Source organism: Callorhinchus milii, unplaced genomic scaffold (assembly GCF_018977255.1).
Source record: "Callorhinchus milii isolate IMCB2004 unplaced genomic scaffold, IMCB_Cmil_1.0 Scaffold13, whole genome shotgun sequence".
NCBI lineage: Eukaryota > Metazoa > Chordata > Chondrichthyes > Chimaeriformes > Callorhinchidae > Callorhinchus > Callorhinchus milii.
The window spans coordinates 8,624,936-8,640,779 of record NW_024704754.1 but is presented as its reverse complement, the minus strand read 5'-3'; the positions used below and the strand labels follow the sequence as shown (position 1 = coordinate 8,640,779).

At 41.8% G+C, this 15,844-nt stretch overlaps 1 protein-coding gene across 4 annotated transcripts in view; it reads right to left on the bottom strand.

Moving 5' to 3' along the window:
• Positions 1-208: 208 nt before the first annotated feature.
• LOC103187226 (sideroflexin-1) overlaps positions 209-15,844 on the bottom strand; it is a 31,069-nt gene continuing 15,433 nt past the window's right edge. For all 4 annotated transcript variants that reach the window (XM_042340117.1, XM_042340116.1, XM_042340119.1 and 1 more), the window contains exons 4-11: positions 12,903-13,001; positions 12,440-12,515; positions 11,423-11,508; positions 10,367-10,494; positions 4,410-4,459; positions 3,691-3,740; positions 2,810-2,857; positions 209-1,187 (exon numbers count right to left, since the gene is read on the bottom strand). In XM_042340117.1, coding sequence (XP_042196051.1) covers positions 1,091-1,187; positions 2,810-2,857; positions 3,691-3,740; positions 4,410-4,459; positions 10,367-10,494; positions 11,423-11,508; positions 12,440-12,515; positions 12,903-13,001 — 634 coding nt within the window. In that variant the 3' untranslated portion in view covers positions 209-1,090. The remainder of the gene's footprint in view (positions 1,188-2,809; positions 2,858-3,690; positions 3,741-4,409; positions 4,460-10,366; positions 10,495-11,422; positions 11,509-12,439; positions 12,516-12,902; positions 13,002-15,844) is intronic.

Genomic DNA, 15,844 nt, shown 5'->3' with positions numbered 1-15,844 from the left:
TAACCTATGATTTCCCAGCACAAATGTAAGCGTTATTGTTAATAGCAATTGGGCCATTTTAGGAGAAAAAAATGCCTGTATCCATTGTGTTAGTTGCTTCCAATAACAAAGCATCACTGTTTGTAAAACTAACTCCGAGCTAACATGTTACTTTTCTAATGTATGGAATTAGTAAATATTTGGCCCAAAACATCATTGGAATGTATTATTTTTGATGTTCAACTTTCCATTGAATTTTTATTATCCAGTTTTCACCTACAATAATACAACACTTCCATTGACTCAATACTGGTACGATATTTTGCTAATACATTTTCCATTAAAATCGTCCTAAAGTTTAGATATCTAGGAATCCAAATTATTGCAAGAATGTGCTTGGAGAGCAACATTAATGTTTTATTGCACAATTATCAATATTATAAATTATAAAACCATTATTGTGTATTGATTAGTCATAGAATTTCTGCATTGCTTCAAGTACCTAGATATGTTTTCCTTTATTCCTTGTCCGAAATCTAAACTTTACAATCAAAATCCAACAAGACATACCATTTAACAGAGAATTAACTTCTGATACTTTCATATACGGGCCTTTCCCCTTGCTTTGGAATGGAATGTTTCAGCTAACTAATACAATCACACTGGCATAATACTTAACATAATCACAATTGTTTTTTCTGATCTATGCTACTGAGAAACCTTTTCCTCTGTTTTTAACTGTGAACACAAGAGGAACACATTATCGAGAAAGGTGAAATGCAGTAAAGACACATTTCATTCAAAGTAATTCTTATACCGTGTCAGTTGATTGACAAGAGGTGCACATTAATACCGTATCAAGTGATATTTGAAAACTATCCAGAGATACTGAGAAGACAAATTGTTGCCTTTTTTAAAAAAAATCTGACTCCAGTTGTCATTTGGAATTAATTTTGAGCAGTATTTCTAAGAGATTAAATAGATTTTTTAAAAATATTGAAATATACAACTGAGTTAGACAAAGAAAAACAGTTTTTTAAGTCTCGTCACATCAACTTTAACCTCACTATAAACTGGATCACTTTTTTTCTTCTTAGCTGGTTTCACATGTTTACAAGCCTTTGTTGAAGTAAACTTGCTCCAATCCAGGACCAGTCTCTTGAATTTTGGCCTGAACGTCATGCTCCAGTCGGCTTACAGAAATACAGCTAGAATAAAAAATTGAAAGAATATTATAATAATAATAATAATCCTTGCATTTGATATAGCGCTTTCACGTCGGGAGGACGTACCAAAGCGCTTCACAGAACACACTGTAAAGTGAATTGACTGTATATTTGTGGGCGAACGCGGCAGCCAATTGCGCACAGCAATGTCCTACAAACAGTCGTAGATTGAAAATGACCAATTTATTATTGTTTTGGGTTTTTGGAGGGATTATTATTAGGCGTGTGGAGTAAGGAAACTTGCCCAAGGTTTCGTCCTGCCTGGAATTGAACTCAGGTCTCTCGCTTGCAAAGCGAGTGCTCTAACCACTGAGCTACAGGACTCCACTCCACTCCATATTGAGAGTGTCTGGAGCATCCTGGCAGGGCAATGTGTCGAAAGTGTGATCTAACCCTATGGCAAAGAGATCCCATATGTGGCAATTTCTAACAGGACTCCAGCAGGAAAATGTACAAAGACTCCTTCAGGTAAGCAGACAATGACAATTTACGGCAAATACAATCTGAAAGATCATATGGCGGACAACTTAATTCTGCACGTATTGAGAAATCCCATGAGAAATCACTGCATATTAGTCCTCTATGCAATCGGAAATCTAAATTGGTGTTTTCCATTCTGCATGTACATATGAGACGATTACATGTTATGATGAACCTTTATAAAACATTGGTTAGACCTCAGCTAGAGACTGTGTTCAGGTCTGGGCACCACACTTTCGGAAGGATGTCAAGGCACTAGAGAAGGTGCAAAGGAGATTTTCCAGGATGGTACCGGGAATGAGGGACTTCAGTTATCAGAAGAGGCGAGAGAAGTTCGGATTATTCTCCTTGGAGCAGAGAAGGTTAAGAGGAGACTTAATAGAAGTTTTCAAAATTATGAGGGAATTCAATAGGATGAACAAGGAGAAACTATTTCCACTGTTATGTGGGTCAGTAACCCGAGGACACCGATTTAAAATAGTTGTTAAAAGAAACAGAGGGGTGGTGAGGAGAAATGTTTTTCACAGCGAGTTGTTCAGATCTGGAATGCATTGCCTGAAAGGCTGGTGGAAGCCGAGTCGATAACACCTTTTAAGAGAGAAGCAGATAATTATTTGTGGAGGACAAGTTTGCAGGGCTATGGGAAGTGGGATTGAATTTGATAGCTCTTTTCAAAGAGCCAGCACAGACATGATGGGGCGAATGGCCTCCTGTGCTGTATAATTCTATGTGGAGTCCTGTAGCTCAGTGGTTAGAGCATTCGCTTTACAAGCGGGAGACCTGGGTTTGATTCCCCGCCGGGTGAAACCTTGGGCAAGTTTCCTTATTCCACACGCCTGATAATAATCCCTCAAGAAAATAAAACAATAATAAATTGGTCACTTCAAACCAAGACTGTTTGTGGGACATTGCTGTGCACAATTGGCTGCCGCATTTCGCCCACAAACATACAGTCAATTCACTTTGCAGTCTATTCTGTGAAGCGCTTTGAGAAAAAGACATGAAAAGCGCTATATGAAATGCAAGGATTATTATTATTATGGTTCTATGATGTGCCTCGTTCCTAACTTCCTACGAGTAAAAGCAACTTTAAATGTAATATATTACCGTATCTGGATTCTTACCTTTTTTGTGGAAACAATGCACAGCAAAGAGGCGTAGCAAACACCAAGCTGTAATAAAAAAATGAAAACGCTGATTATCCAACAGTTTCTCAAAGTAAATAGAATAATTATTTTCAGTGAAATACATTGATACCTTCCAATATGTTTAGTAGTTTCAAGATATATTCAAGGTATATTTATGATTGCTTTCCTTCATACACGTTTCCCTTAGCTCTCCTTTGCATAGCTATGGTTATCTTAGGAAATATTCTTTAAAATAAGTTTTTCACTTCCACTGACTGTAAAGAACAAGTGATGGAAGAAATTACCAAATTCAAAACAGGATAGGCTTCAGTATATGCATTGGGGACAGTTAGATAGAATCCTTGCGTTAATGACATTAGTGTCATTAATGACATCACTTCCAAGATAACAATAATAATCCTTGCATTTGATATAGCGTTTTTCACGTCTTCTGGACGTCCCAAAGCACTTCACAGAATATACTGAAAAGTGAATTGATTGTATTTGTGGGCGAACGCGGCAGCCAATTGCGCGCAGCAGTGTCCCACAAACAGTCATGGATTGAAAGTGACTAATTTATTATTGGGGTTTTTTTTGAGAGATTATTATTAGGCGTGTGGAGCAAGGAAACTTGCCCAAAGTTTCGCCCTGCCTGGAATTGAACTCGGGTTTCTCACTTGCAAATTAGTGCTCTAACCACTGAGCTACAGGACTACACTCTGCTACACTCTGCTATACTCTGCTACACAGTGGAGATGTAATCAGCTCCTGTAGTGAAGATACGATTGGGAAGAAGACTTTACTGTTGTTTGGAAGCACTTCGAGTCATCCTCCTGACACGAAAGACGCTATATTAATACAAATTGTTTTGTACTCACCAGATTCCAACCAAACCCACTTGAATCGGAGCATTCATCCATGGGAATCGCTGTAAGAATAGCAAAGAATACAGTCTTGAATTTTACCAAAGGTAATTTCAGTTAAAAGATTTTACTTGTCAAATCTAAGCATGTCCGAAAATTTTGCTATTCACTGAATTCTGGATTGGAGGATTGCTAGGCAATTGCTTTGAACGCTAGTATTTTTTTCTTATGCTGGAAGCCCAGAAAAGGTAGAAGAATGAGAAAACAATACCAGATAGCTTTATCGTTTTATATGCTTTACAGATTGCAATACACAAAACTTTCTTTCATGGAACATCTGTACGCATAGAATGCTTTGTTGCGATTTATTTCTGTTTTAACATCTGCCACCACTCATGTTTCTGTTGCCAATACAGCAGCCCATTCCCAAGCTGCCATTAGGTCCCATTGCAGCAGCCCATCCCCTAATTGAGCTGTAACAGCCTTGCACAGCTCCATCAACAAAATTAGATTTGTCTAGTGCCTTTCACGTCGGGAGGATGTCCCAAGGGGCTGGAAAATCAGTATTTCGGACCTGAGCTGGGGGTCAGGATTGGGAAGGGTGGCTAAAGGCACGGTCGAAGAAGAGGATCTTGAGACCATCAGGGGATCAGTCACAAATTTCAGATACTTTCATCCGCAACAAGAAAGTGTGTCTGCGAGAAGAGATAGGAAAACCAAAGGGAAATGCTTACTTTCAAAAATGATTTCCTTTCCAGCATATTCATGATAAAAGGAGGGATAGCTGAAATCAAGCAAACAAAAATTATAATTGAGCATTTCAATTACTGTTCAGTTGTGCAAAAATCAAATCATGTTAGTATCAGAATTGATCTGAATTGATCAGCACTCTGTGTGTGTGTGTGTCTCTCTGTGTTGTGTGTGAGGTGTGTGTCTCTCTGTGTTTGTGTGAGTGTGTGTGTCTCTCTGTGTGTTTGTGTGAGAGTGTGTTGTCTCTGTGTGTTGTGTGAGAGTGTGTGTCTCTCTGTGTGTGTGTGAGATGTGTCTCTCTGTGTGTTTGTATGAGAATGTGTCTCTCTGTGTGTGTGTGAGTCTGTGTCTCTCTGTGTGTTTGTGTGAGAGTGTGTCTCTGTGTGTTTGTGTGAGAGTGTGTGTCTCTCTGTGTGTTTGTGAGTGTGTGTCTCTCTGTGTGTTTGTGTGAGAGTGTGTGTCTCTCTGTGTTTGTGTGTGAGTGTGTGTCTCTCTGTGTTTGTGTGAGAGTGTGTGTCTCTCTGTGTGTTTGTGTGAGTGTGTGTCTCTCTGTGTGTTTGTGTGAGAGTGTGTGTCTCTCTGTGTGTTTGTGTGAGAGTGTGTCTCTCGGTGTTTGTGTGAGAGTGTGTGTCTCTATGTGTGTTTGTGTGAGAGTGTGTGTCTCTCTGTGTGTTTGTGTGAGAGTGTGTGTCTCTCTGTGTGTTTGTGTGAGTGTGTCCCTGTGTCCCTGTGCGTGAGTGTGTGTCTGTTTATATGAGTATGTGTCTCTCTGTGTGTTTGTGTGAGAGTGTGTGTCTCTCTGTGTGTTTGTGTGAGAGTGTGTGTCTCTCTGTGTGTTTGTGTGAGAGTGTGTGTCTCTCTGTGTGTTTGTGTGAGAGTGTGTGTCTCTCTGTGTATGTGTGAGAGTGTGTGTCTCTCTGTGTGTTTGTGTGAGTGTGTGTCTCTCTGTGTGTTTGTGTGAGAGTGTGTGTCTCTTTGTGTATGTGTGTGAGTGTGTGTGTCTCTCTGTGTTTGTGTGAGTGTGTGTGTCTCTCTGTGTGTTTGTGTGAGAGTGTGTGTCTCTGTGTGTTTGTGTGAGAGTGTGTGTCTCTCTGTGTGTGTGTGAGTCTGTGTCTCTCTGTGTGTTTGTGTGAGAGTGTGTCTCTGTGTTTTTGTGTGCTTGTGTCTCTGTGTGTTTGTGTGAGAGTGTGTCTCTGTGAGTTCGTGTGAGAGTGTGTGTCTCTCTGTGCGTTTGCGAGTGTGTGTCTCTCTGTGTGTTTGTGTGAGAGTGTGTCTCTCTCTGTGTTTGTGTGAATGTGTGTCTCTGTGTGTCTGTGTGAATGTGTGTCTCTCTGTGTGTTTGTGTGAGTGTGTGTCTCTCTGTGTGTTTGTGTGAGTGTGTGTCTCTGTGTGTTTGTGTGAGAGTGTGTGTCTCTCTGTGTGTTTGTGTGAATTTGTGTCTCTCTGTGTGTTTGTGTGTCTCTGTGTTTGTGTGAGTGTGTGTCTCTCTGTGTGTTTGTGTGAGTGTGTGTCTCTCTGTGTGTTTGTGTGAGTGTGTGTGTCTTTCTGTGTGTTTGTGTGAGAGTGTGTGTCTCTCTGTGTGTTTGTGTGAGAGTGTGTGTCTCTCTGTGTGTTTGTGTGAGTCTCTCTGTGTGTTTGTGTGAGAGTGTGTGTCTCTTTGTGTATGTGTGTGAGTGTGTGTGTCTCTCTGTGTTTGTGTGAGTGTGTGTGTCTCTCTGTGTGTTTGTGTGAGAGTGTGTGTCTCTGTGTGTTCGTGTGAGAGTGTGTGTCTCTCTGTGTGTGTGTGAGTGTGTGTCTCTCTGTGTGTTTGTGTGAGAGTGTGTCTCTGTGTTTTTGTGTGTGAGTGTGTCTCTCTCTGTGTGTTTGTGTGTGAGTGTGTCTCTCTCTGTGTGTTTGTGTGAATGTGTGTCTCTCTGTGTGTTTGTGTGTCTCTGTGTTTGTGTGAATGTGTGTCTCTCTGTGTGTTTGTGTGAGTGTGTCTCTCTGTGTGTGTGTGTGTGAGTCTGTGTCTCTCGTGTGTTTGTGTGAGAGTGTGTCTCTGTGTTTTTGTGTGCGTGTATCTCTGTGTGTTTGTGTGAGAGTGTGTCTCTGTGAGTTCGTGTGAGAGTGTGTGTCTCTCTGTGCGTTTGCGAGTGTGTGTCTCTCTGTGTGTTTGTGTGAGACTATGTGTCTCTTTGTGTGTTTGTGTGAGTCTCTCTGTGTGTTTGTGTGAGAGTGTGTGTCTCTCTGTGTGTTTGTGTGAGAGTGTGTGTCTCTCTGTGTGTTTGTGTGAGAGTGTGTGTCTCTCTGTGTGTGTGAGAGTGTGTGTCTCTGTGTGTTCGTGTGAGAGTGTGTGTCTCTCTGTGTGTGTGTGAGTCTGTGTCTCTCTGTGTGTTTGTGTGAGAGTGTGTCTCTGTGTTTTTGTGTGCGTGTGTCTCTGTGTGTTTGTGTGTGTGTGTCTCTCTGTGTGTTTGTGTGAATGTGTGTCTCTCTGTGTGTTTGTGTGAGTGTGTGTGTCTTTCTGTGTGTTTGTGTGAGAGTGTGTGTCTCTCTGTGTTTGTGTGAGTGTGAGTGTGTGTCTCTGTGTTTGTGTGAGAGTGTGTGTCTCTCTGTGTGTTTGTGTGAGAGTGTGTGTCTCTCTGTGTTTGTGTGAATGTGTGTCTCTCTGTGTGTTTGTGTGAGTGTGTCTCTGTGTGTTTGTGTGAGAGTGTGTCTCTCTGTGTGTTTGTGTGAGAGTGTGTGTCTCTCTGTGTGTTTGTGTGAGATTGTGTGTCTCTTTGTGTGTTTGTGTGAGTCTGTGTCTCTGTGAGTTTGAGTGAGTGTGTGTCTGTCTCTTTGTGTACCTGTCTGTGAGAGAGTGTGTCAGTGTATGTCTGTCTGTGAGAGTATGTTCGTCTTGAGAGTATGAGTGTGAGAGTGTGTGACTGTCTGTGAGAATGTGAGTGTGACAGTGTGTCCCTGTCTGTGTGTGTCTGTGTGTGTCTCTTTGTTTGTGTGACAGTGTGTGAGTGTGTGTTTGTCTGTGTCTCTGTGTTTGTGTGAGAGTGTGTGTCTCTCTGTGTGTTTGTGTGAGTGTGTGTCTCTCGTGTTTTGTGTGAGAGTGTGTGTCTCTATGTGTGTTTGTGTGAGAGTGTGTGTCTCTCTGTGTTTGTGTGAGAGTGTGTGTCTCTCTGTGTGTTTGTGTGAGAGTGTGTGTCTCTCTGTGTGTTTGTGTGAGAGTGTGTCTCTCTGTGTGTTTGTGTGTGAGTGTGTGTCTCTGTGTGTTCGTGTGAGAGTGTGTGTCTCTGTGTGTTTGTGTGAGATGTGTGTCTCTGTGTTTGTGTGAGAGTGTGTCTCTCTGTGTGTTTGTGTGAGAGTGTGTGTCTCTGTGTGTTCGTGTGAGAGTGTGTGTCTCAGTGTGTGTTTGTGTGAGTGTGTGTCTCTCTGTTTGTCTGAGTGTGTCTGTGTGTTTGTGTGAGTGTGTGTCTGTGTGTTTGTGTGAGAATGTGTGTCTCTCTGTGTTTGTGGGAGAGTGTGTGTCTTTGACTGTGTGTTTGTGTGAGTGTGTCTCTGTGTGTTTGTGTGAGTGTGTCTGTGTGTGTTTGTGTGAGTGTGTCTGTGTGTTTGTGAGAGTGTGTCTATGTTTGTTTGTGTCTCTGTGTATTTGTGTGAGTGTGTCTCTTTGTGTGTTTGTGTGAGTGTGTCTCTGTGTGTTTGTGTCTCTCTGTGCGTTTGCGAGTGTGTGTCTCTCTGTGTGTTTGTGTGAGAGTGTGTCTCTCTCTGTGTGTTTGTGTGAATGTGTGTCTCTGTGTGTTTGTGTGAGTGTGTGTCTCTGTGTGTGTGTGTGAGTCTGTGTCTCTCTGTGTGTTTGTGTGAGAGTGTGTCTCTGTGTTTTTGTGTGCGTGTGTCTCTGTGTGTTTGTGTGAGAGTGTGTCTCTGTGAGTTCGTGTGAGAGTGTGTGTCTCTCTGTGCGTTTGCGAGTGTGTGTCTCTCTGTGTGTTTGTGTGAGAGTGTGTCTCTCTCTGTGTGTTTGTGTGAATGTGTGTCTCTGTGTGTTTGTGTGAGTGTGTGTCTCTCTGTGTGTCTGTGTGAATGTGTGTCTCTTTGTGTGTTTGTGTGAGTGTGTGTCTCTCTGTGTGTTTGTGTGAGAGTGTGTGTCTCTCTGTGTTTGTGTGAGAGTGTGTGTCTCTCTGTGTTTGTGTGAGAGTGTGTCTCTCTGTGTGTTTGTGTGAGTGTGTCTCTGTGTGTTTGTGTGAGAGTGTGTGTCTCTGTGTGTTTGTGTGAGTGTGTCTCTCTCTGTGTTTGTGTGAGAGTGTGTGTCTCTGTGTGTGTTTGTGTGAGTGTCTCTCTGTGTGTTTGTGTGAGAGTGTGTGTCTCTCTGTGTGTTTGTGTGAGAGTGTGTGTCTCTCTGTGTTTGTGTGAGAGTGTGTGTCTCTCTGTGTGTTTGTGTGAGAGTGTGTGTCTTTGTGTGTTCGTGTGAGAGTGTGTGTCTCTCTGTGTTTGTGTGAGAGTGTGTGTCTCTCTGTGTGTTTGTGTGAGAGTGTGTGTCTCTGTGTGTGTTTGTGTGAGTGTCTCTCTGTGTGTTTGTGTGAGAGTGTGTGTCTTTGTGTGTTCGTGTGAGAGTGTGTGTCTCTCTGTGTTTGTGTGAGAGTGTGTGTCTCTCTGTGTGTTTGTGTGAGAGTGTGTGTCTCTGTGTGTTTGTGTGAGTGTGTGTGTCTTTCTGTGTGTTTGTGTGAGAGTGTGTGTCTCTCTGTGTTTGTGTGAGAGTGTGTGTCTCTCTGTGTGTTTGTGTGAGAGTGTGTGTCTCTGTGTGTTTGTGTGAGTGTGTCTCTCTGTGTGTTTGTGTGAGAGTGTGTGTCTCTGTGTGTTTGTGTGTGTGTCTCTCTGTGTTTGTGTGAGAGTGTGTGTCTCTCTGTGTGTTTGTGTGAGTGTGTGTCTCTCTGTGTGTTTGCGTGAGATTGTGTGTCTCTCTGCGTTTGTGAGAATGTGTGACTCTGTGTGTTTGTGTGTGAGTGTGTGTCTATCTGTGTGTTTGTGTGAGCGCGTGTCTGTCTCTGAGAGTGTGTGTCTCTGTGTTTGTGTGAGAGTGTGTGAGTGTGTCTCTGACTGAGTGCCGTTGTCTCTGTCTGAGTGTGTGTGTGTCTCTCTGTGTCTCTGAGTGTGAGTGTTTGTCTCTGTCTGTCTCTCTCTGTCTCTCTCTCTCTCTCTGGGTCCATGTGCACTTCTGGGCGCTGTGAGCTTCTGTCTTCTCGCTGGTGTCCTCCTTTCCCCACCCACCCAGTAAAAATGGGTCACCCAGTTTTTGTTAAAGAAGCAATTAATTTTTTTTGCATCAATCTGATGTGTGTTATTTCCTCATCTTTAGTTTTGATCAATAAAGCGAAAACATGTAGGTTAGCAGTAAAATGTATCTTAATAGCACCAATCAACTCTCTGCAATTTTCGCAAAACTTTTCCCCACGATTTTCTGCAGGATTTGTAAATCTCACTGCAATTTGGGGCAAATATTTCCGCACTTTTCTATTATAAGTCCGATAGCCTGCACATCAACAGTCGGCTTGAGTGTGTGGCCTGGCTCCCAGTTAGTAACTGACTTTCCCACCAACATCTACGCAGCTCAGTGTCCCCATGATAAGGAAGTGCGCATTGGCGATTGCACCCCATTATACAGCTGGTTTGGATTTTATGGACCCACCCCAATTACTGCTATATAATGGGGGGTGTATTGTAGAGGACAACCCCATTTTACACACCTCACTAGAGCACGAGTCCACTTATAGAACAATGTCCTGTAGGCCTGGCCTACATGTATACTGCGCCAGAATTACTCACAAAACTGCCACTGACCAGCCAGTTTCCTGCTGCAGACGTTTTGATTGTGGCACTGGTATAACGCAGGTTCTATTTTTACAGAGTCGAAACTCTGCGTTATAACATGGGAGGACACCCTGAATTAATATGAATCATGTTTAACAATACTGACCCATGCCTGGAGCAGCCATGAGAATCCTAGAGACAACTACTTGTGCAATAGCCTGCTGAGCAGCTTGTGTCGATTCTCCTAGCCGTTGTCCATTCTCGTCTGTTACTGGGATTCCATGCTTCAATTCCCTGCAGGTAAAAATGTAGATTGTGAACAAGCCCACAATGTTTAAGTTTGATACCACAGTGTTTGCATCAAAGTGTATGGAAAGACTTTTATTGCTTTGGAGGGAGAAAAGTTTGGAGGAGATCATTAATATCACCAATACAATACTAGGTAGAAGCAATGATACTCATGCAAGAGTCATTGTATCACAGCATGTCATATAAGCAAATAAACTGCAACTATAGTTGAACACAGCACTTTCATAGCAAGCTAATATTTACCAAATGCAGAGGATTAGCTTTCACAAGCTTGCGTGCTGAAAAGTATGATTCTGCTTTCAGAAATATAGAAGTGTTGTGGACCATATTAAAGCAGCAAAAAATGTTTATGGGTTAAAAAAAGCAAAATACTGGAGATGCTGGAAATCTGAAATAAAAAACTCTGGGAACACTTAGCAAGTCAAGCAGCATCTATGGAGCAAGTTAACGTTTCAGGTCGATGACCTTTCATCAGAACCCTTTCCTTTCTCCATAGATGCTGCCTGACCTGCTGATTGTTCCCAGCGACCTGTTTTTAAACTGTTTATGGGCTTTGATTTACAGACCATTAATAAAACCACACAATGTTCTACAATCAGCCATAAGGAAGTGCCTCAAAAAACAGGCTATTCATTTGTTCCCCCTTCTCTATGTGGAGTTGTACTCGAACTTCTACTCAGCATCTCAGTGAACTAAGTGGGTGTGGTGTTCTGTACTGTACCCTGTAGGTATTGGATTTTTAAACCCCTTCCTACAGACCTTTATTGTTGAGTAATAGAGAGAACAATAAAACTAAATATTTCAGGATTTCTATAAATAGTAGTCATTTTAATGAAGGAAGTATTTACAAGTAAAACTACTCTAATAGAATAGTCAAAAATTGATAGGCTTCTTCAATGCATGGAGGACCTACCTTTGTCTCATTAAAGGGATATTTATACAGTTGGCAGCAGCTACTGCAGCAAATGGAACAAAGCGTCCTATTAGAGGTGTCACGCGCTGTGTAGAAGAAAAAGAATCATCAATTATTTCCTTTGCAAGAATAGCTAACTGAGGCAGTGTCATTACCAATCTGCGTCATTACACTCGTTCAAATGGCTTAACCGTATTAACTCTTTCCTTCCTGGAATGTTTTATCTGACCATTATACCACATCGCTTGGTTCTTACATATGAGCCCTTATTACGTTGCATTCTTATCAGCTGAGGAAGATTGAGTAGGAAAGATCACATATCCATGGTGTACAGGCAGAATTTGCCTATATCATATTCAGTTATCAACTCATAAAGAAGGATGCTGAAATCATATCAAGGAAAGGGTTTGTTTTGCATGTTCTTTGATTCAATGTAACTATATAATAATAATACTTGCATTTGATATAGCGCCTTATCACATCATTGAGATGTCTCAAAGAGCTTCACAGAATATACTTGGGACGTCCTCACGGTGTGAAAGGCGCTATACATATTTAATCTTGCTGTTGTTGTTGTATACTGCAAAGTGAATTAACTGTATATTTTGTGGGCAAAATATGGCAATTCCATGATCTGGAATTTACTCTCAATATTTGAAAGTTATGCACAATGTGAACCCAAATTGGGAAACCAAATACAGCTTTTGTCCCATGTCAATAATTGCACAAGCTCTACAGATGCTCCATCATAGTAAAAATAAGCACAGATGTTTTTTTGAAGGAGCCAGTAATGTAATAGCCTTTTTATAAGCTTACAATGTTAATACCCAATTCAGGAGATTTGGGACTTTGCTTTGTTGCGACATAGAACTATGAAATCATGTGTTATTTTTACAGCAATCACTGTTTAATGAGATGTTAGTTGACACGTACATAAATCTAACAAAAAACAAATACTACTACACTGTCAGCAAAAAATAATGGAGAAGGCAAGAGTCCACCAGAAGTTAACAGTACCTTAGTTAGTGAATTAAGACCCAGAGCTGTTGCTACTGCACCAGTTGTAGCAGAGACATAAGCTGTACCAAGCTGGCTGTAGAAGAGGAAAAGGATGGCCAAATATGAATAGTATTTATTACTATTAATAGGATTAATAGTTATCCTTATTTTACTTATAGTTGTCATTAATTATAAATAATAAAGGCTGTCATGTACTTAAATGTGAGTACATTCTGTATATCAAGCAGAATATAATAATAATAATCCTTGCATTTGATATAGAGCCTTATCACATCACTGAGGCGTCTCAAAGCACTTCACAGAATATATTGTAACGCGGATTGACTGTGTATTTTTGTGGGTGAAATGTGCCAACCAATTGCGCACTGCAGTGTCTCGCAAATAATCGTGGATTGAGTGACCATTTAAAAAAAATCTAAATTAATGGCAATGAGTCAATCCGAATCCAAGCATAACCTACCTTACACTTATTGGAGCATCTCCACTTCGGTTGGTGTAGTTCACAATAGCATTGAAGGACTGGTTAATCCACTGCCAGAAAACCACTGCTGGAGTAGTTCTAAAGGTAAATCAGTAAGGAAACGGTTTAGAACCACAGAAGGTAAATCTAAAAAAGTACTGGCAATGGTTCTTCATAACAATATGCACTTTCAACATTCATACTTGAAACGCTGGTAGTGATGTTTTTTTCCCACTGAGCGATGTGAAAAACATACAATTATGAGTGAGATTTCTGTTAAGGAATTTGGCGAGAGTGGGAATTCTTCAGCGAGCGCGATACGGGATAATGTGTGCCATGTGGGAACTAGAGGATGCTTTGTGTGCCCTGGACGGACACATGTGTAGGAAGTACCTCTCACTGCTTGAGCTCAGAATTTCTGAGCTCGAGGAGAGGCTGGTGTTACTATATAGCATACGGGAGGCTGAAGAGTTCATGGATCGAACGTTTCAGGAAGTGGTCACCCCACACCCACTGAGGGTTCAGAAGGAGAGTCAGTGGGTGACCACCCGGCATGGTAGGAAGAGGGGACGGGCAGTGCAGAAATTACCTGAGAGTATATGGCACTCACAAACTGGTTCCCTGTACTGAATACCGGTCAGGGTGATGACACCTCTGGGGAAAGGAGGAAGGAAACTTGCAACCAAAGCCATGACTCTTACATGGTATGTCGCCTCCCTAGTGCCAGGGTTGAAAAAAGAATTGGTTCTACAGGGGGAAGGGGAACAACCAGAAGTTGTGGTCCATGTTGGGATCCATGATGTGGGAAAAAAAGGGCTGAGATCCTATAGGGAGTGTATCAGAAGCTAGGGAAAAAGCTAAAGAGTAGGACCTCAAAGGTGGTGATCTCTGGATTACGCCCAATGCCTCGTGCAAATGAGTATCAAAACAGCTGGATCAACCACATGAATCTGTGGCTGTAGAAATGGTGCAGAAAAGAGGGCTTCAGCTTCCTGGATCATTGGGACCAGTTCTGGGCCAGGTGGGACCTGAACAAAGTGGATGTCTTACACCTGAACAGGGCTGGGACCAATGTCCTGCAGGGAGGTGAACTAGTGCTATGAGGAAGGGTTTAAATTAATTTTGAAGTGGAAGGGAATCAAGATGTAGCATTAGAGAGGATAAACAAGTTACAAAGAGGGCTGGGAGAGACGAATAGCAATGTAATAAGGAGCAATCCAGAAAAAGGAGGGATTAGATGGGGGAGAAATGCAGAACAAACTAAGTCGGTCTTGGAGAGCATATGTGTAAATGCACAGAGTATGACAAATAAGATTGGTGAGCTGCAGGCTCAAGTTGCCACATGGGGTTGTGATGTAGTGGCAATAACGGAGATCTGGCTCAAACAAGGGCAGGAATGGGAGCTGAATATTCCTAGCTACAATGTATTGAGGAGGGATGGAAGGAAAAAAAGGAGTGGGTGTGACAATATGGATTAAAGACACAGTTTCGGCCCTGGAAAGGGACAATGTGCTAGGGGTCCAAAAACAGAATTTATTTGGTTTGAGTTAAAGAGCAGAAAAGGAGCTGTTACTCTGTTTAGTGTATACCATAGACCACCAAATAGTGGGAAGGAGATAGACGAGCAAATCTGCAAGCAGATTTCAGAAAGATGCAAAACCAATAGAGTAGTGATAATGGAGGACTTCAATTATCATAAGATAGACTGGCAAAATAACAGTGTAAAGGGCAAGGAAGGAGAAGGATTCCTAAAATGTGTGCAGGATAACTTTCTGGATCAGTATGTTTCCAGCCCAACGAGGAAGGAAGCAGTGCTAGATCTAGTTCTGGGGAATGAAGTGGGACAAGTGGAGCAGGTTCAGTAGGAGAGCATCACTACATCATTAGGTTTAGAGTACTTATGGAAAGGGACAAGGAGCAGTCAAAGGTGAAGATACTCAACTGGAAGAGGGCTAGTTAAAAGGGGACCTAGCCAAGGTGAACTGGAAAGAAAGATTGGCAGGTAAAACAGCTAATGAGCAATGGGAAGCCTTCAAGGAGAAGATAGTTTGGGGACAGGATAAATACATTCCCACAAAGGGGAAAGGTAGGGCATTCAAATCTCTCTGGATGAATAAGGATATTGGGATTTAAAGAAAAAAGACGTTTATGATAATCGTCAGGTCCAAAATACAGAAGATAATTAAATAAGAACATAGAAAACACAGAGGAGAACTAAAAAAGTAAATAAGAGGGGCAAAGAGATTGTATGCGAAAAGATTAGCGGGTAACATAAAAGGGAACCCTAAGGTATTTTATAAGTATCTAAAGAATAAAAGGTTAGTCAAAGGTAGGGTGGGTCCAATTAGAGACCAAAGAGGAAATCTTCTGGTGGAGACAGAGGGCATGGCTGGCGTACTTTGCATCTGTCTTCACAAGAGGATGTAGCCAATGCGACAGTATTGGAGGAGAGGGTAGAAACATTGGATAGGATAAGAATAAATCGAGAGGAGACACTCAAAAGGTTGTCAGTGCTCAAGGTAGATAAGTCACCCGGTCCGGATGGGATGCATCCTACGTTACTGAGGGAAGTAAAGGTGGAAATAATGAAGGTTCTGGCTACAATCTTTCAATCCTCCTTGGACACCGGGGTGGTTCCAGAGGGCTGGAGGGTTGCAAATGTTACTCCACTGTACAAAAAGGGGCAGAAGGATAAACCCGGGAACTACAGGCCAGTCAGCCTAACATCAGTAATGGGGAAACTTCTAGAGATTATAATCCAGGACAAAATAAAGTTTCACTTTGAAAAAGATGGGTTAATAAAGGACAGCCAACACAAATTTGTTAAAGGCAAATCATGTCTAACAAACCTGATAAGAAATTTTTTGATGAAGTAATGGAGAGGGTGGATGAAGGTAGTGCAGTTGATGCAGTTTATATGGATTTTCAAAAGGCGTTTCATT